General features: G+C 36.0%; 1 protein-coding gene across 1 annotated transcript; it reads right to left on the bottom strand.

The window, feature by feature from the left end:
* Positions 1-13,128: 13,128 nt before the first annotated feature.
* Positions 13,129-27,499, bottom strand: AADAC (arylacetamide deacetylase). Its single transcript, XM_055249150.1, has 5 exons — positions 27,317-27,499; positions 24,019-24,241; positions 21,180-21,249; positions 16,751-16,922; positions 13,129-14,045 (listed from the first exon to the last, which is right to left on the bottom strand). The coding sequence occupies exons 1-5, from the start codon at positions 27,452-27,454 to the stop codon at positions 13,449-13,451; spliced, it is 1,200 nt and encodes a 399-aa protein (XP_055105125.1). The 5' UTR covers positions 27,455-27,499; the 3' UTR covers positions 13,129-13,448.
* Positions 27,500-27,716: the final 217 nt, after the last annotated feature.

Raw genomic sequence — 27,716 nt, 5'->3', positions numbered from 1 at the left:
AAATGTGTTTAATTTTATAATAATTAGTAGAAAACATTAAGAAAGTTAATAGTATGGATGACACCTAGATATGGCAAAATCACAAGGCTAGTAAACTAATTAGTAAAGTGTTGAGACACTGCTCTGAGGTGAGGGAGAATAACAGAGGGTGTGCTGTAGGTTTCACAGAATTCAGTCAGCCAGAAGTCGCGGCACAATTATGATAGTACCCTTCTCTCCGTATACCTTCAGCTTAGTTTATCTCTAAGTCAGTGTTAGGCAATTGTGAATATGATAGATAGTTTTAGGAAGGCAAAGCCAGCTGTTGCTTTTAATCTTGTGTACTACAAAAGCAGAGGGAGAAATGTTTGCTTTCGCTTTTATTTGTGTTAACATCATATTAAAACACATGGCCTGTTCTTTTGTTTATTTTTGACCTTTTCTGCAAAGTTGTGAAAGCTGGTGATTTTTCCATTATTGGCAAGAGAGAAAGGGGCAGATCTAACTTAGATGGGAAGTTTTGGTGTTTATCTGGGTTTTAGTTTTTATTTTCGGTGTGTTTGATCAGAAATGAATATATGGGGCCATAAAGAGTCTACAATTTTTAAAGACTGATTCATAAAGAAATAGAATTTTTTTAAAAAATTAAAGTTATAATTTTAATATTAAAACATATCCCCTCTGTTATATGTCTAGAAAGAAGACATATATGCTAAAAAGAAAGAAGTCAATTATAGGATAATGATGTATTTTATGACAAATGCTTATTCAGTTACGAATTTTAAATTAGTATTTTTAACGAAAAAATATAATCATTAAATATTTTGGTAACAAATTCATGATTGTCTGCATTATACTCAACATATCAGATCAAATTAAATAAAACTCAAATAATTAGATCACAAAAGTAGCATCAATATAGTAATTAAGTGTTGTTAACTCGCTGTGCCTGGTGACTCAAGCCTGTAATCCCGCCACTTTGGGAGGCAGAGGCGGGAGGATCCCTTGAACCCAGGAGTTCAAGACCAGCCTGGAAACACGGCAAAACCTTGGTCTCTACAGAAAATAGAAAAGTTAGCCTGGCACGGTGGCACACGCCTGTAGTCCCAGCCACTCCAGAGGCTGATACAGGAGAATCACCTGAGCCTGGGGAGAACAAGGCTGAGCCATAATTACACTGCTGCACTCCAGCCAGGGTGACAGAGGGAGACCCTGTCTCAAAACAAAAACAAAAACAAAAACAAATCCAAAAAAACAAAAAATAAAATGAAACAAAACCCCCCAAAACTAACAAAAAATAAATATTGGTAACTAATTATATTGGCTCCTAAAAAAAGAAATTCTGTATTTGACAATTTTTGAATTCTGCTTTTTTTTGTTGTTGTTGTTAGTGATCTTTACAGATTTGTGGGCTTTGAACTATTTGTTAGCAGAGACAGAGTTTGAACCCATGATTGTTATTAGTTGACGATCTTAGTAATTATTTGATTAAAATAAACACACATTAGAAGCTCAACAGATATTAGTCTTCCTACTTGCCATCTATTTCCTTCTGTTTTGAGTTATTACAACTAATTAGTCCAAATACTCTGAACCATCTTTACCTTTGGAGTATGTTCATTCTGCAACTGATCAGCAATCTATCTCTCTTTTGATAAATTGCTCTTAATAATGTTCAGTCCATTCATTCATAACTTCATTTTTGCATAAGCTCAATTATTTTGAAACCACAAGGGAGTGACTTTTATGCTTGTGGAGTGTATTTCCTTGAAATGCTTAACATTCTTTGCTTCTGTATCATTGATGTCATGAATCCTTTTAATGTTTTGGCTTTTCTTTTCTCTCAGAGTTTATGACATCTCTTCTGTTACATGCTGACAAAGAGCACTATAGATTAACATCATTTTGTTAGAAATTTTAGCAAGTGCTTCCTAGAGGTTTTCCTTCACAAACATTGTTACTGCTTGGCTTTAGACATCACACACATTATCGTCTAAATTGCTCTACTTCTTTCAAGATGCTTGTAGGAGTTGAGCACGCAAACCTAATAGAGGAAAAGCAATTTTGTCTTTTTCTTTTCAGTGTGCTGCTTTCTGCTGGTAGCTTCATTTAAAGCAAGTGAGCATCATATTTTTAAATCAATATTAAATGCTGAAAGGAATTTGAGAAACGTTTCTCAAACTTGGGCACTTGTGGACTATCAAGAGTACCTATGAGGACTACAAAGATTTTTCAATTTTAAAAATTCAAAACCTCAACTTTAGGTTTTGGTTGCATGGCTGTGCCCAGTTATAAAGCGGTCATCTAAATTCTCCACAATTTGTGTATGTGTTTATATTATCATAATTATAAAAACAAAGCACAGTCATCCCTTCATAGTCATGAGTTATACATCTGTCGATTCAACCAATCCTGGGTCAAAAATACATTTTTTTGAATCGCATCTGCACTGAACATATGCAGACATTTTTTCTTGTCATATTCCTTAAACAACATGGTATAAAAACTATTTACATAACATTTACATTGGATGAGGTGTTATAAGTAACTTAGAGATGATTTGAAGTACAGTTATGTGCTACATATTGATGTTTTGGACCATATATACAATGGTGGCCCCATAATACTCTAATGAAGCTGAAAAGTTTCTACTGCCTGGTGATATCACAGCCATTTTAACATTCTAGTGCATGGCATTGCCTTTGCTATGTTTGAATATGTTTAGATACACAAATACAATTGTCTTCCAATTGCCTGCGGTATGTAGTACCCTAACATGCTGTACAGGTTTGCAGCCTAGAAGTGATAGGGCTATACCATATAGCCTAGGTGTATAGTCGGCTATATCATCTAGGTTTGTGTAAGTACATTCTATGAAATCCACGCAACAACAAAATTGCTTAACAACATTTCTCAGAATGTATCCCCATGGTTAAGTGATGCATGACTGAATAGAGGAGAATTTGCATATAATCTATAGATGAGGATTTGCTTAGATTATATGCAAATACTATGCCATTTTATAACAGGAACTTGAACATCAGTGGATTTTGGTATTTGTGAGAGGTCCTGGAATCAATTCCCTAGAGATACTGAGGGAAAACTGTACTTTAAAATTCTCCTGGACCACTTGTGGACACAGAAGCAGATCTGTAGACCTCAGTTCAAAAAAACATTGACCAGCTGATATAGCACCATTTCATAGGCGAGAAAACTAAATCCAAAGAAGCGTGGGACCTTGTCCAGGATCACCAAAGAGTTATAGGGAGATGTGTTGGTAAGAAAATTGTGTGTGTGTGTGTGTGTGTGTGTGCGCACACATGAGTGGGCCTGTATGAGCATGTAACATAGTTCGTACCACCTGGTTTGACTTTGCTTTCTATCTTGAAACAATGTAGTGAACTTTACTTAAAGGTTATGGTCATACTGAATCCTGGAACACTACTTGAGAAAATGGTATTATAATTAATCAAATGTTAATGTTTATTCTTTGTCTTATTTTGTGTAAGAATCTACTCATCCAATTAAACATGGAAAGCCAAAAGTGTATTGTACTGCCAAAAATGAAAAAACAACATATGTCTGAATTCATGGAAGAACTGTGTGTTACATAGAAGATAAAATGAAACATATGGAATATGTAATAAAAAACAAAATCAAGCATATTGATTATAGTTACCTAGTGATTGCCTATTTAAATACTAAAAATTTAAGAATTTAATTTAGAACACATCAACAATATTTACCTATTAGTTATAAAATATACCAGGAGATGGTTATCACAGGATACCTTTTAATTTACAAATGTTGAAATTTTAAGTTTAGGCAAATCAAGGAATGACAATGACATCGGCAATGAAGTTCAGATCTTCAAACTTGGAGTATCTCCATCAGAGCAATTTTCAATTACAAGAAGATACTGTAGTTAATGTGCCTCTTCATCTCTCCGATAATAGTAATGCAGTTTATTTTTACAAAGAAGTCATAAATGCTTTCCATTCTATATATGGAACATTAAATAAATGCAAAAAAAAACCCTCAGCTAGATGGTTTTAGATAACATTTTTTGACAATTGCTTTATAGTTCCAATTTCTATGAGGCTTATATAGTAATTTATTTCTTTTTCTTTTCTTTTGAGAGATGGAGCCTCCCTCTGTCAGCCCAGGCTGGAGCACAGTGGCACAATGATGGCAGTTCACTTCAACTTGAAACCCATTGGCTCAAAGGATCCTCCCACCTCAGCTTGCTGAGAGGCTGGGACTATGCCACCATCCCTGGCTAATTGTTTTAGAGACAGACTCTTGCTATGTTGCCCAGAATGGGTAATTTCATTCTTAAAAATAATTTTAGGAATTAAAGGAAATATCTTCTTTCAATTTATTTAGAGGTGTATAAGTTTTGAGATATTTATTTATAATTTTAAATGCTTTTGTTTGATCAACTAAAGGAAGTTTAGACATTTTTCTAAACCACATTAAAGGAATTATTAAAACATGATTTTATTGGATATCTAACTTTATCACGTTAGCTTATGCTGGGTAACTGCTTTCTGGAGCCCACAAGGGGGCAGACTAAGAACGTATAAAAGAAAGCAATCCTTAGGCTTGCAGGCGTGTAGTCTTTTTCAGCACTTTAAAAGTACTGACAACGGTACCTCTTGTTTTAAAGAAACTGGCAAATGAGTGAGAAGCCTCCTCTCAGCCTCCTCTTGATTTTTTATAAGAGACTTCAGTTTTAAAGAATCTTGGACTTTCCAAAAAGGGCTATTTTTAATTTTATAACAATGCTCAAGCCTAGGGAGAGGAAGGAGCTAAGAATTTTTGAAATGCTATTGGAAATAATTCCAGCCCTAATTAATCTCTTTTTGGCATCAAGAGAAAGAAATTGTGAATACTTATCCTAAGAGAATAATTTAAAGTACTGGTACCAAGATTAGACCCCGTTTAACAATAATATAATATAAAATAAACTTGAAAAACTCTGGGAAAGCTATGAAAAGTTTTATTTTTTAATTTAATTTTATTTATTTTCAATCCTGCTCCTCCTGTAAATGAAAAATTTTAAAGGCTAGAAGACTAGACATAAGTTATGTGAAACAATCAACAAGGTTTAGTGATTTTTTTGGCATTTGTTAACAAACAGCAGCTGTGGTTTTTTTGAGCTAAAATGGTCACCAGCCACAACTGTGTGCTTTTTTCCCACTGCTTCCTTTTGACGGGTTGCTAGGCAGATACTCCTCAGGTCCAGGTTACAGAGCTCAGAGCACAGAGAAAATCAAAATCTTCTAACTCCTGGATCCTGCGCGTCATGCCCCCTCTGGCATCTGGTAAGTTTCTAAATGCCTGAGCACCTTTTTGGTTTACTGGGTATTTTTGCAGCTCAAATTCCCTCCTGCCGCTCCCCAACACATACACTTAGGGCCAAAGCAACATACCAATTTGCAGTGATTCATTGCAAAATGTTAAATGCTTTTTCCACTATTGAGGTACATCGGAAGTGGTATCGATTTGTTTATATGGTAAAGAAACTAAGCATAATTAACTCTTGATTATCCACGTTGCACACTATTAACAACAGAGTGTGGATCTTTGCGGCAGTCTCAGGAATCTTGAGATTTTCCTGACGTTACCTAGTTAGTGGTTTTATACTTAATCTGGTATTTCTATGATTCAGATTCCCTTGTTTTCCTACCACCCTTTCTAAGAAAGCAAAAAGTAGTCTCCAAAATCCTTAAGCAATTGATGGCAAAGCCTTTGAAGCTGGCCTATGGGGGTTGGCTTCCAGCTCTGCCACTTATTAGCCATGGGACCTTGGAAACCCATGTGAATTCAATTTCTTCCTTTTCCTTCTCTGCAAAATACCTATTAATATTGTTGTCAGCTGGGAGCGGTAGCTCACGCCTGTAATCCCAGCACTTTGGGAGGCTGAGGAGGGCGGATCACCTGAGGTCAGGAGTTCAAGACCAGCATGGCCAACATGGTGAAACCCCCCCTCTCTACTAAAAAATACAAAAATTAGATGGGTGTGGTGGTGGGCACCCTGTGATCCCAGCTGCTCCAGAAGTGGAGGCAGGAGAATCTCTTGAACCCGGGAGGCGGAGGTTACAGTGAGCCGAGATCGCGCCACTGCACTCCAGCCTGGGCAACAGAGCGACACTCCATCTCAAAAGAAAAAAAATATATATATATATGTATACTTATATATATATTTTATATATGTGAGTATATATGTCAAAAATATATGTAATTTTTATATATACTACATATATTGTTTACCTAATGAAATTGTGAAAACTAAATGAGTGTGTACACACATATTTATATACTTATTTAGTTCTATGATATATACATATATACATATATGTATGTATATATCTGTATCTATCTATCTATCTATGTCTAGGATTTTCTAAGATATGTATTTCCTAAAGTAAAGTCTGATGAATATTATTGGTGGGTGATAAATATGACTACTGGGAAATTGAATCACTTAAATTGTGTTGGAACTCTGTGGGTGAAAAGAAATGTTCCTCACTCTCTAAGTCAGTGTTTCTTGACCCTCCTGTATATTGAAATCTTGTGAAAAGCTTCAAAAAAATACTGATGCTTAGGCCATACCTTCAGAGATCGAGACATAATAATAGCTCAAGGTGTGGCTTCAGCAAATGATGTTTTAAAACTCTTGTGTGATAGTAATATGAGACCACTGCCCTATGTCATAAAGGAATGACTTGACTTCACCCTTATATTTGAAGCTTAGGGAAGGAAAAAGGAAGATACAGAAAGTAACTGCATGAGCCACAGGCTTTTAGGAGACTATCTGACACTTTTTCATATCTTATTTTTGGCATTGACAGAACCAATTACCCCCTTCCTCTTGAAATTCTTATGTCCCTAATAATTCCTCAGAGACACTCCCCTAGTTTTTTTGCAGCTTCTCAGGCCACACAATCACTGCAGGTACAGCCAGGGCCTCATCATTTCTATTTAGTGTCTCTGTAGTCCACCTACCACACTGTTCTCCTAAAGATCATATCACATACCACATCAGTCAGAGCAACCTTTAGCGTATTTGGCTCTGCAGCCCAGGGTCCTCAGAACGTCACTTCTCCAGCCAGCTTCCCTGCCTTCTACTCTCCAGGAAAGATGTCAAAGGATGAAATGAACTATGTGGTTTACTGCCTCCAGGATCTCGAAAGCATTGTTTCTCCTGTTTCAAATGCTTTCCCATAGCTATCCTCTTCACTGGGGACTCCTGTTTGTTCCTCCAAATTCAGGGCAAGTGTCAAGGTTTTCTTGGCAGTATGCTTCCTTCCTTCTTTCCAGTCTGAAGAACAAAATTCTTATTTCTATCAATTGAAGTGGTTAATATATTTATCTTTCTCTGTCATCAGATTGGTTTTATTTCAAATGTTCTTTGTTTGGAATCATCTAAGGGCTTCCTGATGAAGGAAAGTTCTGGGTAGTGGTATCTCAAAATTCATTAGTTAAAATAACCCTTTGAGATGATTCTTAGTACACATCAAATTTGAAGAAACATCAAAATCAATAGTCATTTACGTGTGCACATATAGAGAGGAACAATCCTTACACAGAAGCACAAACGCTTAGTTCATCTATAGTAATAAAAAGTGAAATAGACTATAGAGGTGAGGATATTGGTGCTTGGGTCGATACAGGGTGAGAACTTGTGGAAATTTTCTTCAATTGTTTCTGTGTCCTCGGTGAAATAGGAAGCACAGTCATCAGCTGAGATAAAAGATGGCAGAGGAGGTGTTGGAGACCTGATGAGAATTAGGAACAGAAGTCTCAAGGGACTGGAAAATTATAGTATGATTGCTAGGCATTATTAAAGGCATAATCGAGGTTTACAGACTTCATTTAAGTGGGAAATTTCAGCACTTTTTTGGTTTCTTCAACCATGTGTAGCTGCATAGGTACATGTGAAGAGTAGGCAGTGGGTGAATGTCTTCAAGGTTGGAGTTTTGATAAACAAGTACATTAGTAGAGATCCAAGGGGGTTGATGGTTGATGGCATCTGCAAGGGAGGCATTGCTCTAACTGACCACAGAACATATTCTGGGTAAGGAAGAGAAAAAATTACATTAGGGCAATGAGGAAGAGTGAAGTGTTGGATATAGTCAATGAATTTTAACTTCTATTATTTCTTAAATGTTATTAAAATTAGAGGCCCGACTGGAGTGAACTGGAATGTTTGGTATTGATATTATAGAGTAGGCACAGTAATTGATCATAACACATTCTAGGATTGACCATGAGAGTCTTTTATCCACTGAAAGAACAAGATTATTAGGGGAGAGAATGCCAAACAGCTGGGATTCTAGGTAGCTCGATGGATCATCTAGATAAATACTGAGATTACCAATGTAATTGTGAGATATTGTCAGTGAGCTCAAAATCTTTTAAGATATGAGGGAGAGTAACACAGGGCTCAGGAGATGACTACAAAAAGGACTGAGTAGTGGTGGTAAGGTCTATTGCAAGCTTTTTCTGTAAAGGGTCAGATAATAAATATTTTAGGCTTTGCCAGACACATATAGTCTTTGTTTCCTGCTCCTGTTCCTCCCTCCTCCTGCTCTTCTTTCTCCTGCTGCTGCTCCTCCTGTTCCTCCTCCTCCACTGCTACCATCACTGCTTCTTATTTTTCTTATTTTTTCCACAATGCTTTATAATGTATAAACCATTTTTAACTTAGAGTTGTACAAAAACAGGCAAGAGGTTGAATTTGGCCAGTAGGCTGTAGGTTGCTAACCCCTGGACAAAACTGGAGGTAGAAGGAATGGTCTTCAAGAAGCAGTAAGTAAGGCAAATCCCTACCTCACTCCTAGCCCTTGTGATGTAAGGAATATAGAGAAAGCAGCGTCCTCAAGTAAGTACTAAATTTCAGTTGTTACAAGTTGAAGAAGAGGAAAATAGAAAATGTTAGAGAATTCCAACCCCCCCATTTTTTTGCTGATGCTAATAAAGCTAAAATACACTTACGTGTACCAGTCTGTCTTGTAGACCTATGTTTCAATTTGTTTTGAGAAAAACACCTGAAATAGAATTGCCAGATCATTGGAATTTTTGGATTTTCCCCCAAAGTAATCCCCCTGTTTTGAAATCATATCATTGCCACTCAATTTTACTAAAAATTAAACTAATCTAAAAACATTATCACCTTTATGAAGATAAAGTTCCAACTTTCAGAATGTTAGTTTCATAGACCTCGGTAGTCTGACACTCTGACCTGCTTCTCCTGTCTGCTTTTTGCCTTTAGGATGAAAAGTAGAATATCAAAGTGTCAAAGAAAATATTTGCTTAATGTACAAATATCACAGATAACAGTTAAAAACCCAACTTTCTGGCCAAGAAAGTGTTTGCTTGTTAGTATCCATGTTAGTGTCACTGCTTTCTACCCTTGAAGAAGGATCAGATAAAACAGTAGCACACGCCAGGCATGGATGAGTTCTAGAGATTATTTCAAAGCAGCCAACACATTTTTTATTTGTACATGGTACAGAAACAGTCAATTTGGGACCATAATCCAACTTATGTTTCTATTCGTTACCTTTAATATTAACCTAGAACTCTCCTTATTTACTCAGAAAATCGTTATTCCACAATTGCCTTATAACAAATTCCTGCTGTAGATATGTGTGGCATATTCTACTAGTTGCCTGTATTATTGCTTTCTTTTCTTTTCTTTTCTTTCTTTATCTTTTGCCTGTTTTACAGATTAAGTGCTTTTATCTTTTTCCAACTTTTATCCCCTGGACTATTTTTTTCATTTTTCATTATTTTAAAAGTTTTGGGGCAACAGGTGGTATTTGGTTAGATGGATAAGTTCTTTAGTGGTAATTTCTGAGATTTTGTTGCACTCATCACCTGAGCAGTGTACACTGTCCCAATGTGTAGTATTTTATCCCTCACTGCCCTCTCAACTTTCCCCCCATGTCCCCTGTGTTCATTATACCATTCTTATGCCTTTGTGTCCTCATGGCTTAACTCTGACTTGTAAGTGAGGACATATGATATTTTGTTTTCCACTCCTGAGTTATTTCTCTTACAGTGATGGTCTCCAAACCCATCCAGGTTTCTGAAAATTCCATTATTTCATTTCTTTTTATGGCTGGGTAGTATGCCATGGTATGTGTGTGTGTGTGTGTGTGTATGTATATATATATATATATAACATATCTGTGTATGTATATATATATATATATATATATATATACATATATATATATATATCATTGTTTTTGTCCACTTGTTGGTTAATGGGCATTTAGGCTGATTCCATATTTTTACAATTGCAAATTGTGCTGCTATAAATATGCGTGTGCAAGTGTCTTTTTCATATAATGACTTCTTTTCCCTTTGGGAAGATACCCAGTAGCAGGATTACTGGATCAAATGGTAGTTCTACTTTTAGTTCTTTAAGAAAGTTCTATACTGTTTTCCATAGTGTTTGTATTACTTTACATTTCCACCAGCAGTGTAAAAGTGTTTTCTTTTACAGTTTTGTCTACATCCATGCCAATATCTATTATTTTTTGATTTTTAAATTATGGCCTTCTTGCAGGAGTAAGGTGGTATTGCACTGTGGTTTGATTTGCATTCTCTGATAATTAGTGATGCTGAGCATTTTTTCATGTTTCTTGGACATTTGTATATCTTCTATTGAGAATTGTCTATTCATGTCCTTAGCCCATTTTTGGATTGGGTTAGTTTTTTCTTGCTGATTTGTTTGAGTTCCTTGTGGATTCTGGATATTAGTCCTCTGCTGGATGCATAATTTGCAAAGATTTTCTCCCACTCTGTGGGTTGTCTGTTAACTCTGCTGATTATTTCATTTGCTGTGCTGTGCAGAAGTGTGTTAGCTCAATTAAGTCCCACCTATTTATTTTTGTTTTTGTTGCATTGGCTTTTGGGTTCTTCATCATGAACACTTTGCCTAAGCCAATAGGTAGAAGAGGTTTTTTCCAACGTTGTCTTCTAGAATTTTTATGGTTTCAGGTCTTAGATTTAAGTCTTTGATTCATCTTGAGTTGATTTTTGTGTAAGATAAGAGATAAGGATCCAGTTTCATTCTTCTCCATGTGGCTTGCCAATTATCCCAGCATCATTTGTTGAATAGGTTGTCCTTTCTCCACTTTATGTTTTTGTTTGCTTTGTTGGCTGTAAGTATTTGGCTTTATTTCTCGGTTCTCTAGTCTGTTCCATTGGTCTACATGCCTGTTTTTATACCAGCACCATACGGTTTTGGTAATTATAGCCTTGTAGTATAGTTTGAAGTCAGGTTATGTGATGCCTTCAGATTTGTTTTTTGTTTGTTTGTTTGTTTGTGTTTTGCTTAGTCTTGCTTTGGCTATGTGGGCTCTTTTTTGGCTCCACATGAATTTTAGAATTTTTTTTCTAGTTCTGTGAAGAATAATGATGGTATTTGGATGGGAATTCCATTGAATTTATAGATTGCTTTTGGCAGTATGGTCATTTTCACAATACTGATTCTACCTATCCATGAGAATGGGGTGTATTTCCATTTGTTTGTGTCATCTATGATTTCTTTCAGTAGTGTTTTGTAGTTTTCCTTGTAGAGATCTTTCACCTATTTGGTTAGGTATATTCCTAAGTATCTAATTTAATTTTATTTTTTTGCAACTGTTGTAAAAGGGGTTGAGTTCTTGATTTGATTCTCAGCTTGGTCGCTGTTGGTGTATAGCAGAGCTACTGATTTGTGTACTTTTATTTTGTATTCTGAAACTTTACTGAATTCATTTATCAGATCTATGATCTGATGAGTCTTTAGGGTTTTCTAGGTATATAATCATATAATCATATCACTGGCAAGGTGTGACAGTTTGACTTCCTCTTTACTGATTTGGATGCCCTTTATTTCTTCCTCTTGTCTGATTGCTCTGGCTAGGATATTGCCTTATTTCTTAAAATAAGAAACTGCAATTTGCCCAACTACTAAAATTCTATTTTGCAAAATTCCTTGTGACACCATCCTAGAAAATGAAATATAAGAAGTCTCTTTGTTGGATCTTCTGAGATTACTACTGTTTTCCTGATAAAATGAAATTACCTCAAATACAGCTCTTCTGCCATATCCCTTCTCTGCCTAGATATAATATTTAGATGGTACTCAGAAATACAATTATAAGTATGCACACACAAACAGACACTGAGGATGGTGAGTATATTAGTCTGTTTTCATGCTGCTGATAAAGACATACCCGAGACTGGGAAGCAAAAGGGGTTTAATGGACTTACAGTTCCACATGGCTAGGGAGGCCTCACAATCATGGTGGAAGGCAAGGAGGAGCAAGTTATGTCTTGCATGGATAGCGGCAGGCAAAGAGAGAGAGAGCTTGTGCAGGGAAACTCTCATTTTTAAAACCGTTAGCTCTTGTGAGACTTATTCACTATCATGAGAACAGCATGGGAAAGAGTCACCCCCATGATTCAATTACGTCCCACTGGGTTCCTCCCATGACACGTGGGAATTGTGGGAGTTACAATTCAAGATGAGATTTGGGTGGGGACACAGTCAAACCATATCAGTGAGTATAAAGATAGAAAAAGCTTTAGTCCGTGATAACGGTGTGGAGCTTCTGCACCATCTGAAGACTGCCTGTAGTTGGGCTTCTTTCTAATTAGAATACACTACATAGTTCATAGTTAATACAAGTAATTCTGCCCAGCCTTAAAGATATTCGATTTTATTTATTTTTCTCCCTGCAATATTGGGATGGGCTTTTTGGAGATTAAAATTTTCTCTGATTTTTCTCTCATTGGTCAGTGACTTCCATATCTGTAGTCTTTGGCTGTTAGGTCAGTGTTCATCCTAAATATTTCTTCTGTCTTTACTAAACTTCAGTTTCTCTACCTTTCCTCAACTAAAAAGCAGCTAATCCCCCAAAGTACCACAGTGATTTTTTTTTTTTTTTTTAGCATTGGTTAGTTTAACACTTGGTACCTGAATTCTAAAAGTGTTTCATAAAGAAATTTACAGTGGTAATAAATTGACATTTCACTGAGGCAAATGCTTTTGAAAAGAATTGGCACTTAATTCATACCTGTGATTAGGAATGTTTCAAGTTGTAAATGAACACTGATTAAAATCTTGACATTACTCAGACAGGCAATATTTGCTCACATTTATTCTCCTGCATTGTAAGTAGTAGCCAACTCACAAAAATAAAGTATACAAGAATGTAGTATTTTAAAAAATAAGATTAACAGTGTAAGAAGGAAAATCTCAGAAAAAGCAGATAGACAATGTAGAAAATTGAAATGAAATCCCACAGTAAGAAAAAAAAACAGAAAAGTGACTATTTAAGAATTATGCTACATGTGGAACTTAACTAGACCATTCTAAGAAAGACCAATTTCTAATGCAAATTTTCTGAGGTTTTGAGATTTACTTTATTTTTTAAAATATGTTATAGCTACATGTTTTACTATAGATTTTCCTTTAGCCACTCAATATACTGATTTATAAGTCTGTGACTAATTTTAAGTCCCAGATACGAAAATGCTCCATGGAATCCATCCTCAACATGGTTATGAGTCACCTGAACTCCAGCGTTGTGAAGTCGGGTGACATACATGAGTCCATCATCTCTTAAGAGATCATATTGACAGGTGATGACATAGGTTAGGGGTAAACCATGTAATTTGTTGTCATCAGCCAACAAAGGGGCTGCCCTCACATCTAGGAACCCTGGATATTTTTTAGCCAGCTCAGAACTGCCATAATTTGGATCGTTATAAACATGTCCTTTTATAAACCTCTCAGGGAGCAGGGAACTCCAATTAACAAATTTGAAGAGATGACTTGATTCCACAGGTACATGTTGTCTGGAAAGCATGGCTTTTTCAAGTGATCTATCAGTGGTAAAATATTCACTCCAGAATCTGACCATGAGTGATTTGGATAGAAATGGAAAATTTGAATTTTCTTGATATGATGGTAAATCTACATCAAGAGGCTGAAGGGCAGGATAAATTAAAGACTGGATCTTGAGTTTGATCTTGACATCTGGGTCATCAAGGAGCTGAGAAACAAGATGATTTGCACAAATCATTTTCATTTAAAACAATAAAATATCCCCAATAAGATCTATCTGTCTATCTTGTTCTTATCTATCTATTCATGATCTCAAAAAGACTTAAGTAATAAATGAAACATACCATCACAACAAACTTTCTAACATTCAAACTGGGTTTCTAGAACTAGATGTTCATCAATATTTTCAACTTAAGGAAAATCATCTGTCATATATGCTTTATGGATAATGCAAAAAGATCTAAGTGATCATTAGAAAGTTAATCTACTCTTTCTGCTAGAAATGATAACCAGAAGAATTGCATAAATATTATGTTCTATTCATGTAAGAGTTTATTAAAATAGGCCTGGTATGGTGGCTCATTCCTGTAATCCCAGAACTTTGGAAGGCTGAAGTGTGGATTGCTTGAGGTCAGGAGTTCGAGACCAACTGGCTAACATGGCAAAAACCTGTCTCGACTAAAAATACAAAAATTAGCCAGGTATGGTAGCACACACCTGTCATTCAAGCTAGTCAGGAGGCTGAGACACAAGAATTGCTTGAATCCATGAGGTGGAGGTTGCAATGAGCTGAGAAAACACCACTGCACTCCAGCCTGGGAGACAGAGTGAGACACTGTCTCAAAACAAATTTTTTTATTAAAATATACCAGTATATCAATAAGCTTTGCCATGAAGAAGAAGGATCACTTAATAGAGGTTTCTGACATGGCTTTGATGCTAAAGCGACATGTTACTTTAGGAGATTTGGGCAAGCCTTCTGTGTGAAATGGTCTATTAACATCATCTTTTACATCAAGTCTGCTGTGCTAATATTTGTAATAATCAGTGGTCTGTAAAGAGGGATATACCAATACCAGGTAGGAAAAAAGGAGACATAAGAATGAAATATTACAAAGTATGTTTTAAATTGTGAAAACACATAGGTTAAAAAATAATTTTATGTTTTCAAAGTGTATAATATACTATAAAAGATGTATAGTACTTCTACATAAAAGTACAGATATTATTAGATGTAACCTCAGATATTTTGCAAATTGTGGTATTTATCTACATTTTAACTATAATTATCAAAATAGACCATTTTGGAGACTATTTGTAAAGATTGTTACAAGTTGCCAGGTATTTTTATATAAATTTATTCACATGACCTTCAAACAACTCTTTAAAGTTGAAAGACTTCATTTTTCTTACAGGTGAGGAAATGAATGTTTATTTAGAGAGATTAAGCCAATATCAAATCTAGAAATTACTGCATCTCCAAGTTTCCTGATGTCCAGTCTAATGCTTTTGCTGCTACATTGTGAAATCCATAATAATGATTAGAAATCTACCTGTGAAGTTTCAAATACTTGTTCTATATTGTGGTTGAAACTAAGTGCAACTATAATTCTTTACTTTTGAGAATATTGTCCAACAGATTCTAGCAGTCAAAATGCTTTTAGCGTGAAAAATTATAAATAAATATAATTAACAAAACAAATAACAACGTTTTAAAATTGCTTTAGAACCCTCGTTTGTAACTAAAGTCAACTAATAAAATCTAACCTTCTACATATATTCTACATAACTTCTACATAATCCCAGAGCGCTAGGATTGCAGTTCTGAGCTACCAGATGCAGCCTATAATTTTAAATGAATGATTTATCCAAAGAATTAACATTAGAGAGAAGGTCTTAGGTAGCTTCTTCTCCTGACTGCTACTCCATGGGAAAATAGTTCCTTTGTGACTACTACATGAGAAAAGAGTTTAGATGTTTAAACAATCAATAGCAGTGTTTCTCCTTAATCATAAAAACAAAATCTATTCTACATATAATCCGGGGCGAAAATGCCATTTGTTATTATTATTATTATTATATTGCCATTATTAAATGACAGGTAAAAAGATCTGATTTTACATCTACATACAAAAATCTTTCGAATTCTTCATATTTCTTCTTTGTAAGTAGCATGGGAATCTTTGAATGTGTTGATACTTTTCTTAAAATAGGATGATTATTATGGTAATAAAGGAATATGCCATCGAAGATTATATGAATTCGTCTGAACTTCTAATAGGGTAATAGGGTCATTAGTCTCACAATTACATGATCTCATTCACCTACTTAGTATAATATTTTACTGACATATATTATTTTATTTTTTATGCTTTTAAGAGACAGGACCTTATTCTGTCACCCAGGCTGGAGTACAGTGGCATGATTACAGCTTACTGTAACCTTGAACTCCTGGGCTTAAGAGATCTTTCTGCCTCAGCCTCCTCAGCCTCCCAGGTAGCTAGGACTACAAACTCACACTATTATGCCAGGCTAATTTTTCTTTTCTTTTCTTTTCTTTTTGTAGAGACAGGGTCTCACTGTGTTTCCCAGGCTGCTATCAAACTCTTGGTCTCAAGTGATCCTTTTGCCTTGGCCTCCCAGAGCACCGGGATTGCAGTTCTGAGCTACCACATGCAGGCTATAATTTAAAATGAATGATTTATCCAAAGAATTAACATTCCCTTAAGAAAGAAAAAAAATCTATGACAGAAGCAGAGATTGACATTATAATGTTTTAGTCATTTCTTCTCAATATTCTCTTTAATAGTTTCAAAAAATTAATATCTCCTATTTGCATTTATATTTTAATACATGCATTAAATATGTTTATAAGTAGACTATTTTTAAAAAGCGTAGAAATTATGAACATACCTGTTGAGTCACTGCTGCAGCTAAATTCCCTCCTGCACTATCTCCAGAAATACCAATTCTCTCAGGGTTCACACCATATTTTGCAAGAACTTTTTTACGTAAGAACCACCTTAAGGCATTATATACATCTTCAAATTGAACTGGGAAATGATACTTAGGTGCTAATCTGTAGCTGTAGAGAGAAACATAGTTTACCCATTTTTTTGTTTGTTTTTATTAGACCATAATATATTATTAGTGCAAAAGTAATGGCAAAACCGCAATAACTTTTGCACCAACCTAATACATGCTGGAAGTGCACATAACTATATAATTTCTTTAATTTTCAAACTAAACATAGCCATCTAACCTGCACTGAGATCATGAAATACAACATTGCCAGCATCCCAGAAACCTTTTGTTTACTCTCTTTAATTCCTGAAGTATCCACTAATTTGACATAACAGCATACGTTAATTTTGCCTAGTTTTGGCCTTTAAATAAATAAAATCATATAGCATATACTCCTATGTATCTGGTTTCAGTTGTTCAACATTATGTTTTTGAGCCTCATTCACATTGCTTCTATCTTCCTGTTTGGTACTCTATTGTTTGAATATACCACGAATCATTTACCCATTAACATGTTGATGGGCTAAGTGAAATAAGCCAGTCATGGAAGAACAAATACCGTATGTTTCCACTTATATAAGGTGTCTAAAATAGTCAAATTCATAGAATCAGAGTGAAAAGATGGTTGCAAGGGCTGTGGGGAGGAGGAAATAGGGAGTTACTGATCAGCTGGCATAAAGTTTGTCAAACAAGTTGAATAAGCTCTACAGATCTGCTGTGCAACATTGTACCTGTAGTCAAAAATAATGCAAATTAAAAAATTCATTAAGAGGGTGGATCACATATTAAATGTTCTTATAAATAATTAAACAAACAATAAATACTAAATAAATATTTTTCCAAGTAAAAAAATGTTATGGGGATATAGATTGCTTGCAGTCTTGGGCACAAACAGTGCTGCTATGAATATTCTAGTACATGTTTTTTTTGTGTGACCATATGGCTGTATTCCTGTTGATATATACCTGTGCTATTGATAGTAACAGAGGTATGCATATATGCTTAGCTTTACTTAATAATGTCAAAGAGCTTTGCTAAGTAGTTTACCAAGTTATTCTCAAACCAGAACTAATGGAAGTGCTGTTGATTCAAAACCTTATCAACACTTGGTATTTTATGTCTTTCTCATTTGACCTATAATCTCGAGTATATAAAGGTGTCTTGTAATAGGCTTAATTTGTATTTTCCTGATGTATACAGTACATTTTCATATATTGTTTGATGATTTGGATATCCTTTTCTGTAAATTGTCTTTCTAAGTCTTTCCCCTTTACTTCTATTAACTGGTAGGTGTTTTTATATTTTGGATTTGAAAAAGTATATATGTATTTAAAAATTTTTATAGTATACATATGTCTATACCCACATATATATATACACACACAAACTTTAAGATTTCTATTAATGTCTTTCAATGAACATAATTTCATAATTTTTTTTTTTTTGAGACAGAGTCTAGCTCTGTCGCCCAGGCTGGAGTCCAGTGGCATGATCTCGGCTCACCACAACCTCCAACTCCTGGGTTCAAGCAATTCTCCTACCTCAGCCTCCCAAGTAGCTTGGATTACAGGTGCCCACCACCACACCCGGCTAATTTTTGTACTTTTAGTAGAAATGGAGTTTCACCATGTTGGCCAGGCTGGTCTCGAACTACTGATCTTGTGATCCACCTGCCTCGGCCTCCCAAAGTGCTGGAATTACAGGCGTGAGCCACTGCACCCGGCCTGAATTTTTGATACAACCATTTTACTGAGATATTCATAACCTATAAAACTAACACATTAAAAGTATGCCCTTAATTTTTAATATAACCATTTTACTGAGATATTCATAACCCATAAAATTAACGTATTATAAGTATGTAATTCAGTGATTTTTAATATATTCAGAGTTGTGCAACCATTGCCACAATCAATTTTGGAAGATTTTCCTCACGCCAAAAGGAAATCCTATACCCATTAGTAGTCACTTCTCATTTCTCCCCATCCTCCAAACCCAATCATAGGCAACCATTAATCTACATTCTATCTCTATTCATTTGCCCTATTTTGGACATTGTATATAAATGGAATCACAAAACTTGCCATTTATGACTGGCTTGTTTCATCTAGCATAATATTTTCAAGATTTGTCCATACTGTAGCAGTCCTTTTATTAACAAACGAATAATTAACTGATAAATGGATGAATAAAATGTGGTATATTTACACAACTGAATATCTGTATAGATATGCCATGTTTTATTTAAATATTCAATTGAATTTTAAATATTCAATTGTATAGATATACCACATTTTATTCATCCATTTATCAGTTAATAAACATTGGGTTGCTTCCACTTTTAAGGTTTATGAATAATGCTTCTATGAACATACAAGTTTTTTGTTTTTTGTTTTTTGTTTTTTTTGAGACGGAGTCTCTGTCGCCCAGGCTGGAGTGCAGTGGCGCAATCTCGGCTCACTGCAAACTCCGCCTCCCGGGTTCACGCCATTCTCCTGCCTCAGCCTCTCCGAGTAGCTGGGACTACAGGCGCCCGCCACTACGCCCGGCTAATTTTTTTTGTATTTTTAGTAGAGACGGCTTTTCACCGTGGTCTCGATCTCCTGACCTTGTGATCCGCCCGCCTCGGCCTCCCAAAGTGCTGGGATTACAAGCGTGAGCCACTGCGCCCAGCCGAACATACAAGTTTTTATATGGGCATGTTTTCATTTCTTTTTTGTATACACCTAGAAATGGAAATACTGGGTCAATATGGTAACTCTGACCTTTTAAGGAGCTGCCAAAGTGTTTATTCCCACCAGCACTATAGAGGATTCTGATTTTTCCATGTCCCCACTAATGCTTGTTATTATCTTTTTAAATATATATATTATACCCATCCTAGTGGGTGTGAAGTGGTATTTCATTGTGGTTTTGCTTTGCATTTCTCTAATGACTAATGATATTGAGCATCTTTTCATGTGCTTATTGGTCATTTTAATTTAAATATAACCAAAATTATCTGTCTTTTAATATTGGAGTTCTTCATCTTTAATATAAATAAAATGAGAATAATTGAAGGCAGGACATGTATTTGCATAAATATTTTAAAGTATATTTTATCTTTCAAGTACATGAAAGATGCTTATTGGCCATTTTAATTTAAATATAACCAAAATTATCTATCTTTGAATACTGGAGTTCTTCATCTTTAATATAAATAAAATGAGAATATTTGAAGGCAAGGCATATATTTGCATAAATATTTTAAAGTACATTTTATCTTTCATGTACTTGTGATTTATTAGTCATTGCAATGAATCAAACACAGGTGTAGGTCTTATACTGTAATTTGACTTGCCGTGTTTAAGAAAATTCTCTTTAAGTATAAAGTTGGAATGCAAAACAGCATAAGCCTGGATTTTCGAATTGCATTTTACAAAATATTATTCTAGCCACTACATTCATGAGTGATCACATACAACCAAATATTGATCAAGATTATGTCCCAACTTTATAATAATGATTTAACTTGACAAATGGTGATGAATATGTTATTTTTTAACGGTTCATTTACTTTCTGAAATTTCAATTTAAATGTGTACCCATACTCTGGCATGGGTCTACCCAGCAATCCACCCCTAATTTTACTGTCCCTAAGTGCTCTTTCCATAAGTGGATTATTTATCTAACATAATTTTATATGAACTCATCTATTTTGTTTAATTTGATAATACATTTTAAAATATACTTAGCACAGTGTATAACACTTGTTCAGCAAAACTATAGGCTATATTTTAAATATTTAAAATTATATAGCCTACATTTTAGGCTTACCAAGTGCTATACACTGGACTCCGTTTCAAGGACGTTATCACTCTTCACAATGACCATCTGAGATGGAAATTATGTATGATACACTTTTATAGATGATCCTGTGACTCCAGGGCATTCATTTTTAAAGACTGTGAATTGGCCGGGCGCGGTGGCTCAAGCCTGTAATCCCAGCACTTTGGGAGGCCGAGGCAGGCGGATCACGAGGTCAGGAGATCGAGACCATCCTGGCTAACACGGTGAAACCCCGTCTCTACTAAAAATGCAAAAAATTAGCCGGGCGTGTTGGCGGGCGCCTGTAGTCCCAGCTACTCGGGAGGCTGAGGCAGGAGAATGACATGAACCCGGGAGGCGGAGCTTGCAGTGAGCCGAGATCCCGCCACTGCACTCCAGCCTGGGGGGACAGAGAAAGATTCCGTCTCAAAAAAAAAAAAAAAAAAAGAAAGCTGAGAAAATCTTGGCATGTCAGACATCTGGCCAGAAAACCAAACAGCACAGCTCTTACTTGGTTGATACAACAACAGCATCAAGTCTGTCTGCTGTCCATCTTGACAGCAAGTCATAATCACTTAGAGCTGAAATAAAAGGATAAAAGCAACATATTAGTAAAATAGACAAATGAAGACAAGGCTGTTTCCTTCACAAAAATCCTGCTGCACTTCTTTCACGTTCTGGCAGTTCTATTTTACCTTAAAATATGAGAGACAAATTTAACACTGTATTTATAAGAAGCCATCCATCCATGATTCAGTGGAATTCAAGTTTCCCAGTGAACCTCCTAATGCTCTTCCTCCCTTTTATCTTTTGTCCTGCACATTTTGCCATTGATCCTTCTGTGTCAGACTCATTCTCTAGATTAACCCAACTGTGTATACTGGAAGGAGGTATTGATTTGGCTCTGTTTTAGATGATGGGTATACAAAGATAAAAAGACAAGTCGCCAACTTGACCAATACGTTGTCAGATATGTGAGCCAAGGAGATATAGACAGAATTGTAGCAACATAGAAGGATCACCTAAGTCTGCATGGGACAATAGAAAAGGCACCTGAATATAAGTGGAATAGAACTAGGTCCCCTTAAACAAACACGGGAACTTACTGCTCGCATCTGTACTACTACTTTAAGAATGTATCTAGCTGAGGCCTGTCTTTGCCTCTTTTTCTCTTGTCTAAGAGGAAGATGTAATGCTCTTTTTTTCCATTTCCCACCTTCCTACTATATCCAATTGTTTTACTAGTGCTCTAAATCTTCTTCCCTTTCATTTCCTCTGGGATGTGTATCTATCAGTCAACACTCCCAGCCCATTACTTGGCTAACATATTTCTACTTATTGCCTTCATTTATTTCAGTCTACCAACTTGTTTATATTTCTCCTGCACAAAAATAAAAGAAAATGCTCCTACTTAACTCTCATTTCAATCTATAATTTTCTTGCTTATTTATTTCACAACGAAGTCCTTTTAAGGCCAGCAATTATTCTAACCATTTCATTTTCTTCCCTCTCACTTTTTGCTTGCTGTAATGTGTTTCTCTGTGAATATCCCATCATGTCAGCAAGTCTCTCCTCAACAATATTAACATAAAAATTCAACATCCAAGAGACATACTTCCATCCTATTTACTTGACATCTGTACACCATCCAGGGCCTTTATTATTTCCTCTTTCTTGAGGTTCTCACCTTCTTCGGCTTTCTTTTCATTTTCTTACATTTTTGACCACCTCAGTGCTTTGTTGTCTGCTTATTCCTTCACCCAACAATTTTGTTTGCATTCCCCAGAAATCTGTCCTCACCCTCCCAGTCTCTCTCTCTTTTTAATCTTCTGTCTTTTTCTCCTCTAACTTCCCGCATCAATGGAAAAATTTGCTTAATTTCAAGCCTGTAACATTTTCTTTTCAGGACTAATGTATTCTTCCTCTCTAGAGTTCAGAGTTCTTAACTTAGTAGGCCCAGTCCAGTCTTCACTCTTCCAGCTAATCTATACTGTATTCATTGGAGGTAAACAGATGAATATCAAGAGCCCTTGGACTCAGGTGGGTTAGGTGATTTTCTCACACAACTGGGACTTTTATCCCAGTGCTTCCACTTCTAAATGTTTTTCTCTTTCTGCTGTAGTTCTGTACATCAAGAAATATACAACCTTCACACCCAATCTTGATTACTCTTGCCAAATAAACTAAGTTTAGCCTAAAGCTGCCTCTTTCCATATTTTAAAGGTTTCTTGATACACAATGAGTTGTAACTTAATTGGATGTGTAACCTACTCTTGTCCCAATCACTGGGTTTCAGCCAAAGGTAACCAACTTGTGGAACCAGTTTCAAATAAGGCAAACGCTGAGCTGTAACCAATCCGCCTATTTCTGTGCCTCACTTCTGTTTTCTGAATGTCACTTTCCTTTTTCTACCCATAACTTTTCTTCGACCATGAGGCAGCGCTGGTGACTCTCTGAACCTATTCTGGTTCGGGAGGATGCCTGATCCACAAGTAGTTCTCTGCTCAATTAGACTCTGTTAAATTTAATTTGTCTAAGGTTTTTCTTCTAACATTCTGGCCTATTATTTCCTACATTTATCACTTTAAAACACACTGTATTATTTACTTATTTATCAATTGATTAAAGATTGTCTCCATTAGAATGTAAGCTCCAAGAAGACAGGAAGACAGGATTTTTTTCTTTTTTTTTTTTTGAGGCAGAGTCTTGCTCTGTTGCCCAGGCTGGAGTGCAATGGTGCAATCTTGGCTCACTGCAACCTCCACCTCCTGGCTTCAAGCGATTATCCTGCCTCAGCCTCCCCAGTAGCTGGGATAATGTGTGCCCGCCACCACACCCGGCTAATTTTTGTATTTTTTTAGTAGACATGGGGTTTCACCATGTTGGCCAGGCTGGTCTCAAACTCCTGACCTCAAGTGATCCACCCGCCTTGGCCTCCCAAAGTGCTGGGATTACAGGCGTGAGGAAATTTTGTCTATTCAAAAATGTATTCAAAGATCTAAAAATATTACCAGGCATATAGTAAATATGAGTAAATGGATGAAAATATTAAATGGTTCTGTAATATCAAGTGGAGAATGATAGAAATAACAAGGCTTTCTTAGAGTAATTGCGATAAATAGAAAAAAAATGTTTCTTCTCACCTCTACCTGGGTTGATGAGGAAATGCATATGTGGAAAAGAGTGATATAAAGCTTCAAGGAAAAGTAAAACTCCGCCAGCAGAACAAAGCACGAGAAGATAAAAGAGGCGGTAACGTCCATGCCGAAGGGCATGTATACCTACTGAAGACTTAGTAAAATGTTGGCGAACTACCTCAGTGACAGAGATTTTTCAAAGCATTCACTTACCAGCGCTTCCTATGCACCAGCCTCCACCATGGATGTAAAACAACCCCCTTCTTAGTGCTTCAGACTTTCTCTTTGGCACATATACCCGAACAAGAATGTTGTTGAATTTTGTCTCAGTCACAGTGACATTTTCATCTGAGGTTGCTGGGACTTCATAAAAGCTCCCGACAACCTTAAAGGAATCCATAAAATGGTGAAGTCCCAGCAGCTCCACAAATGTAGCCTAAAAATGAAATTCACAAACATCTTGAAATTCAAGTGTCAAATGGCAAAGAGATCTATGGACTTACAGGTAGACATTAACCCTTAATAAACTCAAATGGAATGAACTAAATTTTCACGCATGAATCCTGTTTGGTCCTTTTAAAAGAAACCAGAAATGCAAAGGTTATACCTAGGGTGGTTCTTAAAAAAGAGGGAGTATACTGTGAAGGAAATAAAAATATTTCATCCCAAAATATATCTCCTTGACATATTGCAAGGTGGCTTTTCAGAAGGGCTGGAAATACAAGAATAGCTGGAAAGCTTTTCTTTTGTGGAGGCGATTTGCATCTGTAGAGAAAATCTGCATTGATGCAGGCTTTCTCTGAGAGCCTTCATTTGTCCAGATCTAGGAAAAAGCAACTGAGAATCTGACACCTTTAAAAGTCTGAAAGAAATTTTTACCATCTATTCTCTCTGAGGGCTGCTACCTGTGAGGATCCATCTGTATAACAAGACCACTTTTGCTAACCATGTCTCCTCTTCTCTCCTTCCCATAACCTGTCTTGCCACCATATCATTTTTTGGCCAAGCCACCATTCTTTCAGTAACCTCAAGATAGTAAAAAAAAAAGTGGTAACCATCTGGCCATTTCTTTGAGATTTTATATTTTGTAAGTCTATTATGTATGCTAAAAATGTATATGCCTTTTTCTCCTATTAACCAGACCTGTCAGTTGACTTTCAGCAACCTTCAGAGGGCAAAGATGAAGTTTTATTTTGACCCCTGCTACTAATTTAGTTCCTATTTCACTAAAATGTGTCAGGCTCTCTACCAAGCTTTAGGGTTTCAGAAATGAACCAGACAAATGCTTTTCTCAAGAATCTCAGAGTTAAGGGTGACAGACAAATAAATGGTTACAAAACAATGTAAATACTATTGCAGAGCTCTATACAAGGTACTTTGGGAGCAAACAGCAGGTGATTACAAAAAGCTACTTGGGAGTAGAAACTGGAAAAGCGATTTTGTCTGAGGCTTGAAACAAATACCTTTTCCTAAGCCTTTTGCTAACCAAATAAGAAAAGGAAAAACCCTGGCAGGTCGAGGAACTGGTTTAGTTTAGAAATAGGGAGGTGCAGTGAGGCGTGGCTATGGAGCTGGTTCCACATGAGAGCTGGGAGTCAGGGTTGGGAGGCAGGGAAGGAGTGAGGGGGAGAAAAAGGGAGGGCAGCTTGCCTGCCTGCAGCCCATCCTTTCACTGTAGAATGAGTCAGTGTTCTGAGCACTCTATTGTAGTCATCTCAGTAATACTAACAATTTGCTTATATGGGAGGAAGATAACATTTTCTTATCCATGTCAGATATGAGGAAAGTGAGCCCAGGAAGGTTAAATATGTCGTCCATGCCTACACAGCTAGTAAATGGTATTTACCAGGATTCTCAATCCAGTAGTTTGATTCTTGATGTAATGTTCATAATGTAATCCTTTAATAAAGGGTATGAACACTCAAAGATTGCCAGACATTTCAGAGAAGCCAGCAAAACTAATCAGGAAAAAAGGGACAAACCAGGAGCATAAACGATCACAAAAAAGCAAGCAAACAAACAAGCAGATAATTCAGGAATAAGAAAGGGCATTAAAACAACTTTTAAAAGGTGTATTTACTGAGAGCTCTGAAAATACGTTACTTTCATAAATTGTGGACAGAATGTAAGTAAATGAATGAATGAATGAATTAAAAGGCTACCAGAGAAGAATATATATATAATTGCTTAAATAAATAAAAATTAATATAAAAACTACAAGAAAAAAATCAAAGACCTCTCACATATTGTAGCACAGACAGCAAATATGAGGAAAAAAAATGTGTCCCTTTCTTAAAGCTTTTTAATAGCTCTGCATCACATACAGAATTAAATAAAAACTTACTACCAGTGCCCACAAAGCACTGTATGATATGGCTTCTAACCTCTCCAAACTAATTGCAACAATTTCCCCATTAAACCCAAATGTTTCATAGGATTTCTTGGACTTGTCAATATTCTGTAGCTGGGGTGTTTGTACTTGTTGCTGTCTCTGCTGGAAAACATTTTTCTTAGCACTTAGAATGGTTGGTTTCTTTTCATTCTTCTGGTCCCTAAGTAGATGTTTCCTCTTCAGAATGGCTTTTTCTCACCATGCATACAGTAGCCCACTCTTGCCTTCTGCCCAAATTACTCTCTTTTCTTCCATCTTACCTCCTTCAAGGTATTTCTCACGAACTAAAATCATTTATTCATTTAATTCGAATTTATTTTTTTCTCCACCAGTAGAATGTCAACTGTGTGGGGACAGACTACTTGTTTGCCTAATAGGATTTGAGAGAGTTGAATTGTTGAATAAATGCAAAATCAAAGATTAATCCAAGAGTTACAACATTCATCTGGTTTAAGTTCTGAAAAGAGATTTGTTTTAATGAAGATAATAAAATAACCAAAGAAGTAATAGTAAAATATCCTCAAGGATCCAGAGAGAGCTACACCTTTTTAATTTGCCAGCATCCAAGCTGCCCAGTTGCCAGGACACCCAGGTCTCCCTCCCCCTCTCATTTGTGCATACTGTGCCCTCTTGTGGTTAACCCTAGGCATGTGCCAACCAGCCTGTGCATTGAATCTTTTCTTGAGAACTTATTTACCTGTCCTTAGTCTATATTCTGAATCCCAAAGATAAATGCATAAAAATCTATAATTAACATATTGCTGCATAATCAGATGATCTCTAATTTGAGTATAAAATTTAAGTAACAAAGCATACCTAAGATAAGAATTTCAAAGGAGAGCCACTATCATGACATTAAAGCTACCTAAACGAAGTATTTTTTAGCAAAACCTATTCAAATGACTCCTTGCTTGTTGTTCTTGATATTTTTTAACATGATTCCAATACATAAGACAGAAAACAAACAACATTTCTAAGTAATACATTGTCAAAGGCCACAGCAGTTATTTTAAAAGATGAAGAAGTCAATAAATCAAAAGAATAGAATCTTGAAAAACTTAATTCTCTGGGTCAAATGGTGGTGTATGCACATCTGAATTCATAAAATTCCAAACTTACCAAATTTTGCATAGTTTTCAGATGTGCATTTATCCACATTATTCTCCATGGCTCCTCAACGTTATCCGGGAGAGGCGTATAAATATAATATGCTACGAGGATCCCCACAATCAGAAGGTACAGCGATTTTCTTCCCATGGTGTACGTCCCGCTTCTTGGTCTCTAGAAACACAGAAAGTAAACTTATATGATATGCCTGTAGTGTACTTTAATAAGCAGTGTGCTTCAGCTCCACCCGAAAGCTTTATCTTGCTTTTTTTGAATATAAAGTTGCTTACTTAGTTTAAGGGTTGGCATAATAAGGTCAAAATTTTACCTGTTATCCAGACACAGTCCTGTTAAGTGCAACTTCAAAGTTTAATGATTAATAGGAAACTAGGGCAAAGTTTGTCAATGATCA

This window comes from Symphalangus syndactylus, chromosome 17 (assembly GCF_028878055.3).
Source record: "Symphalangus syndactylus isolate Jambi chromosome 17, NHGRI_mSymSyn1-v2.1_pri, whole genome shotgun sequence".
Classification (NCBI taxonomy): Eukaryota; Metazoa; Chordata; class Mammalia; order Primates; family Hylobatidae; genus Symphalangus; species Symphalangus syndactylus.
This window is presented reverse-complemented; position numbering and strand designations above follow the sequence as displayed.

What these genes read in the sequence shown, in the direction of transcription:
- AADAC (XM_055249150.1), bottom strand. Translation starts at nt 27,454, where the DNA reads ATGGGAAGAAAATCGCTGTACCTTCTGATTGTGGGGATCCTCGTAGCA. An exon ending in TGAAAACTATGCAAAATTTG is followed by an intron (nt 24,242 to 27,316) that starts GTAAGTTTGGAA and finishes TTTCATTTTTAG; the next exon opens with GCTACATTTGTGGAGCTGCT. An exon ending in CTGCAGCAGTGACTCAACAG is followed by an intron (nt 14,046 to 16,750) that starts GTATGTTCATAA and finishes CTTGTTTCTCAG; the next exon opens with CTCCTTGATGACCCAGATGT.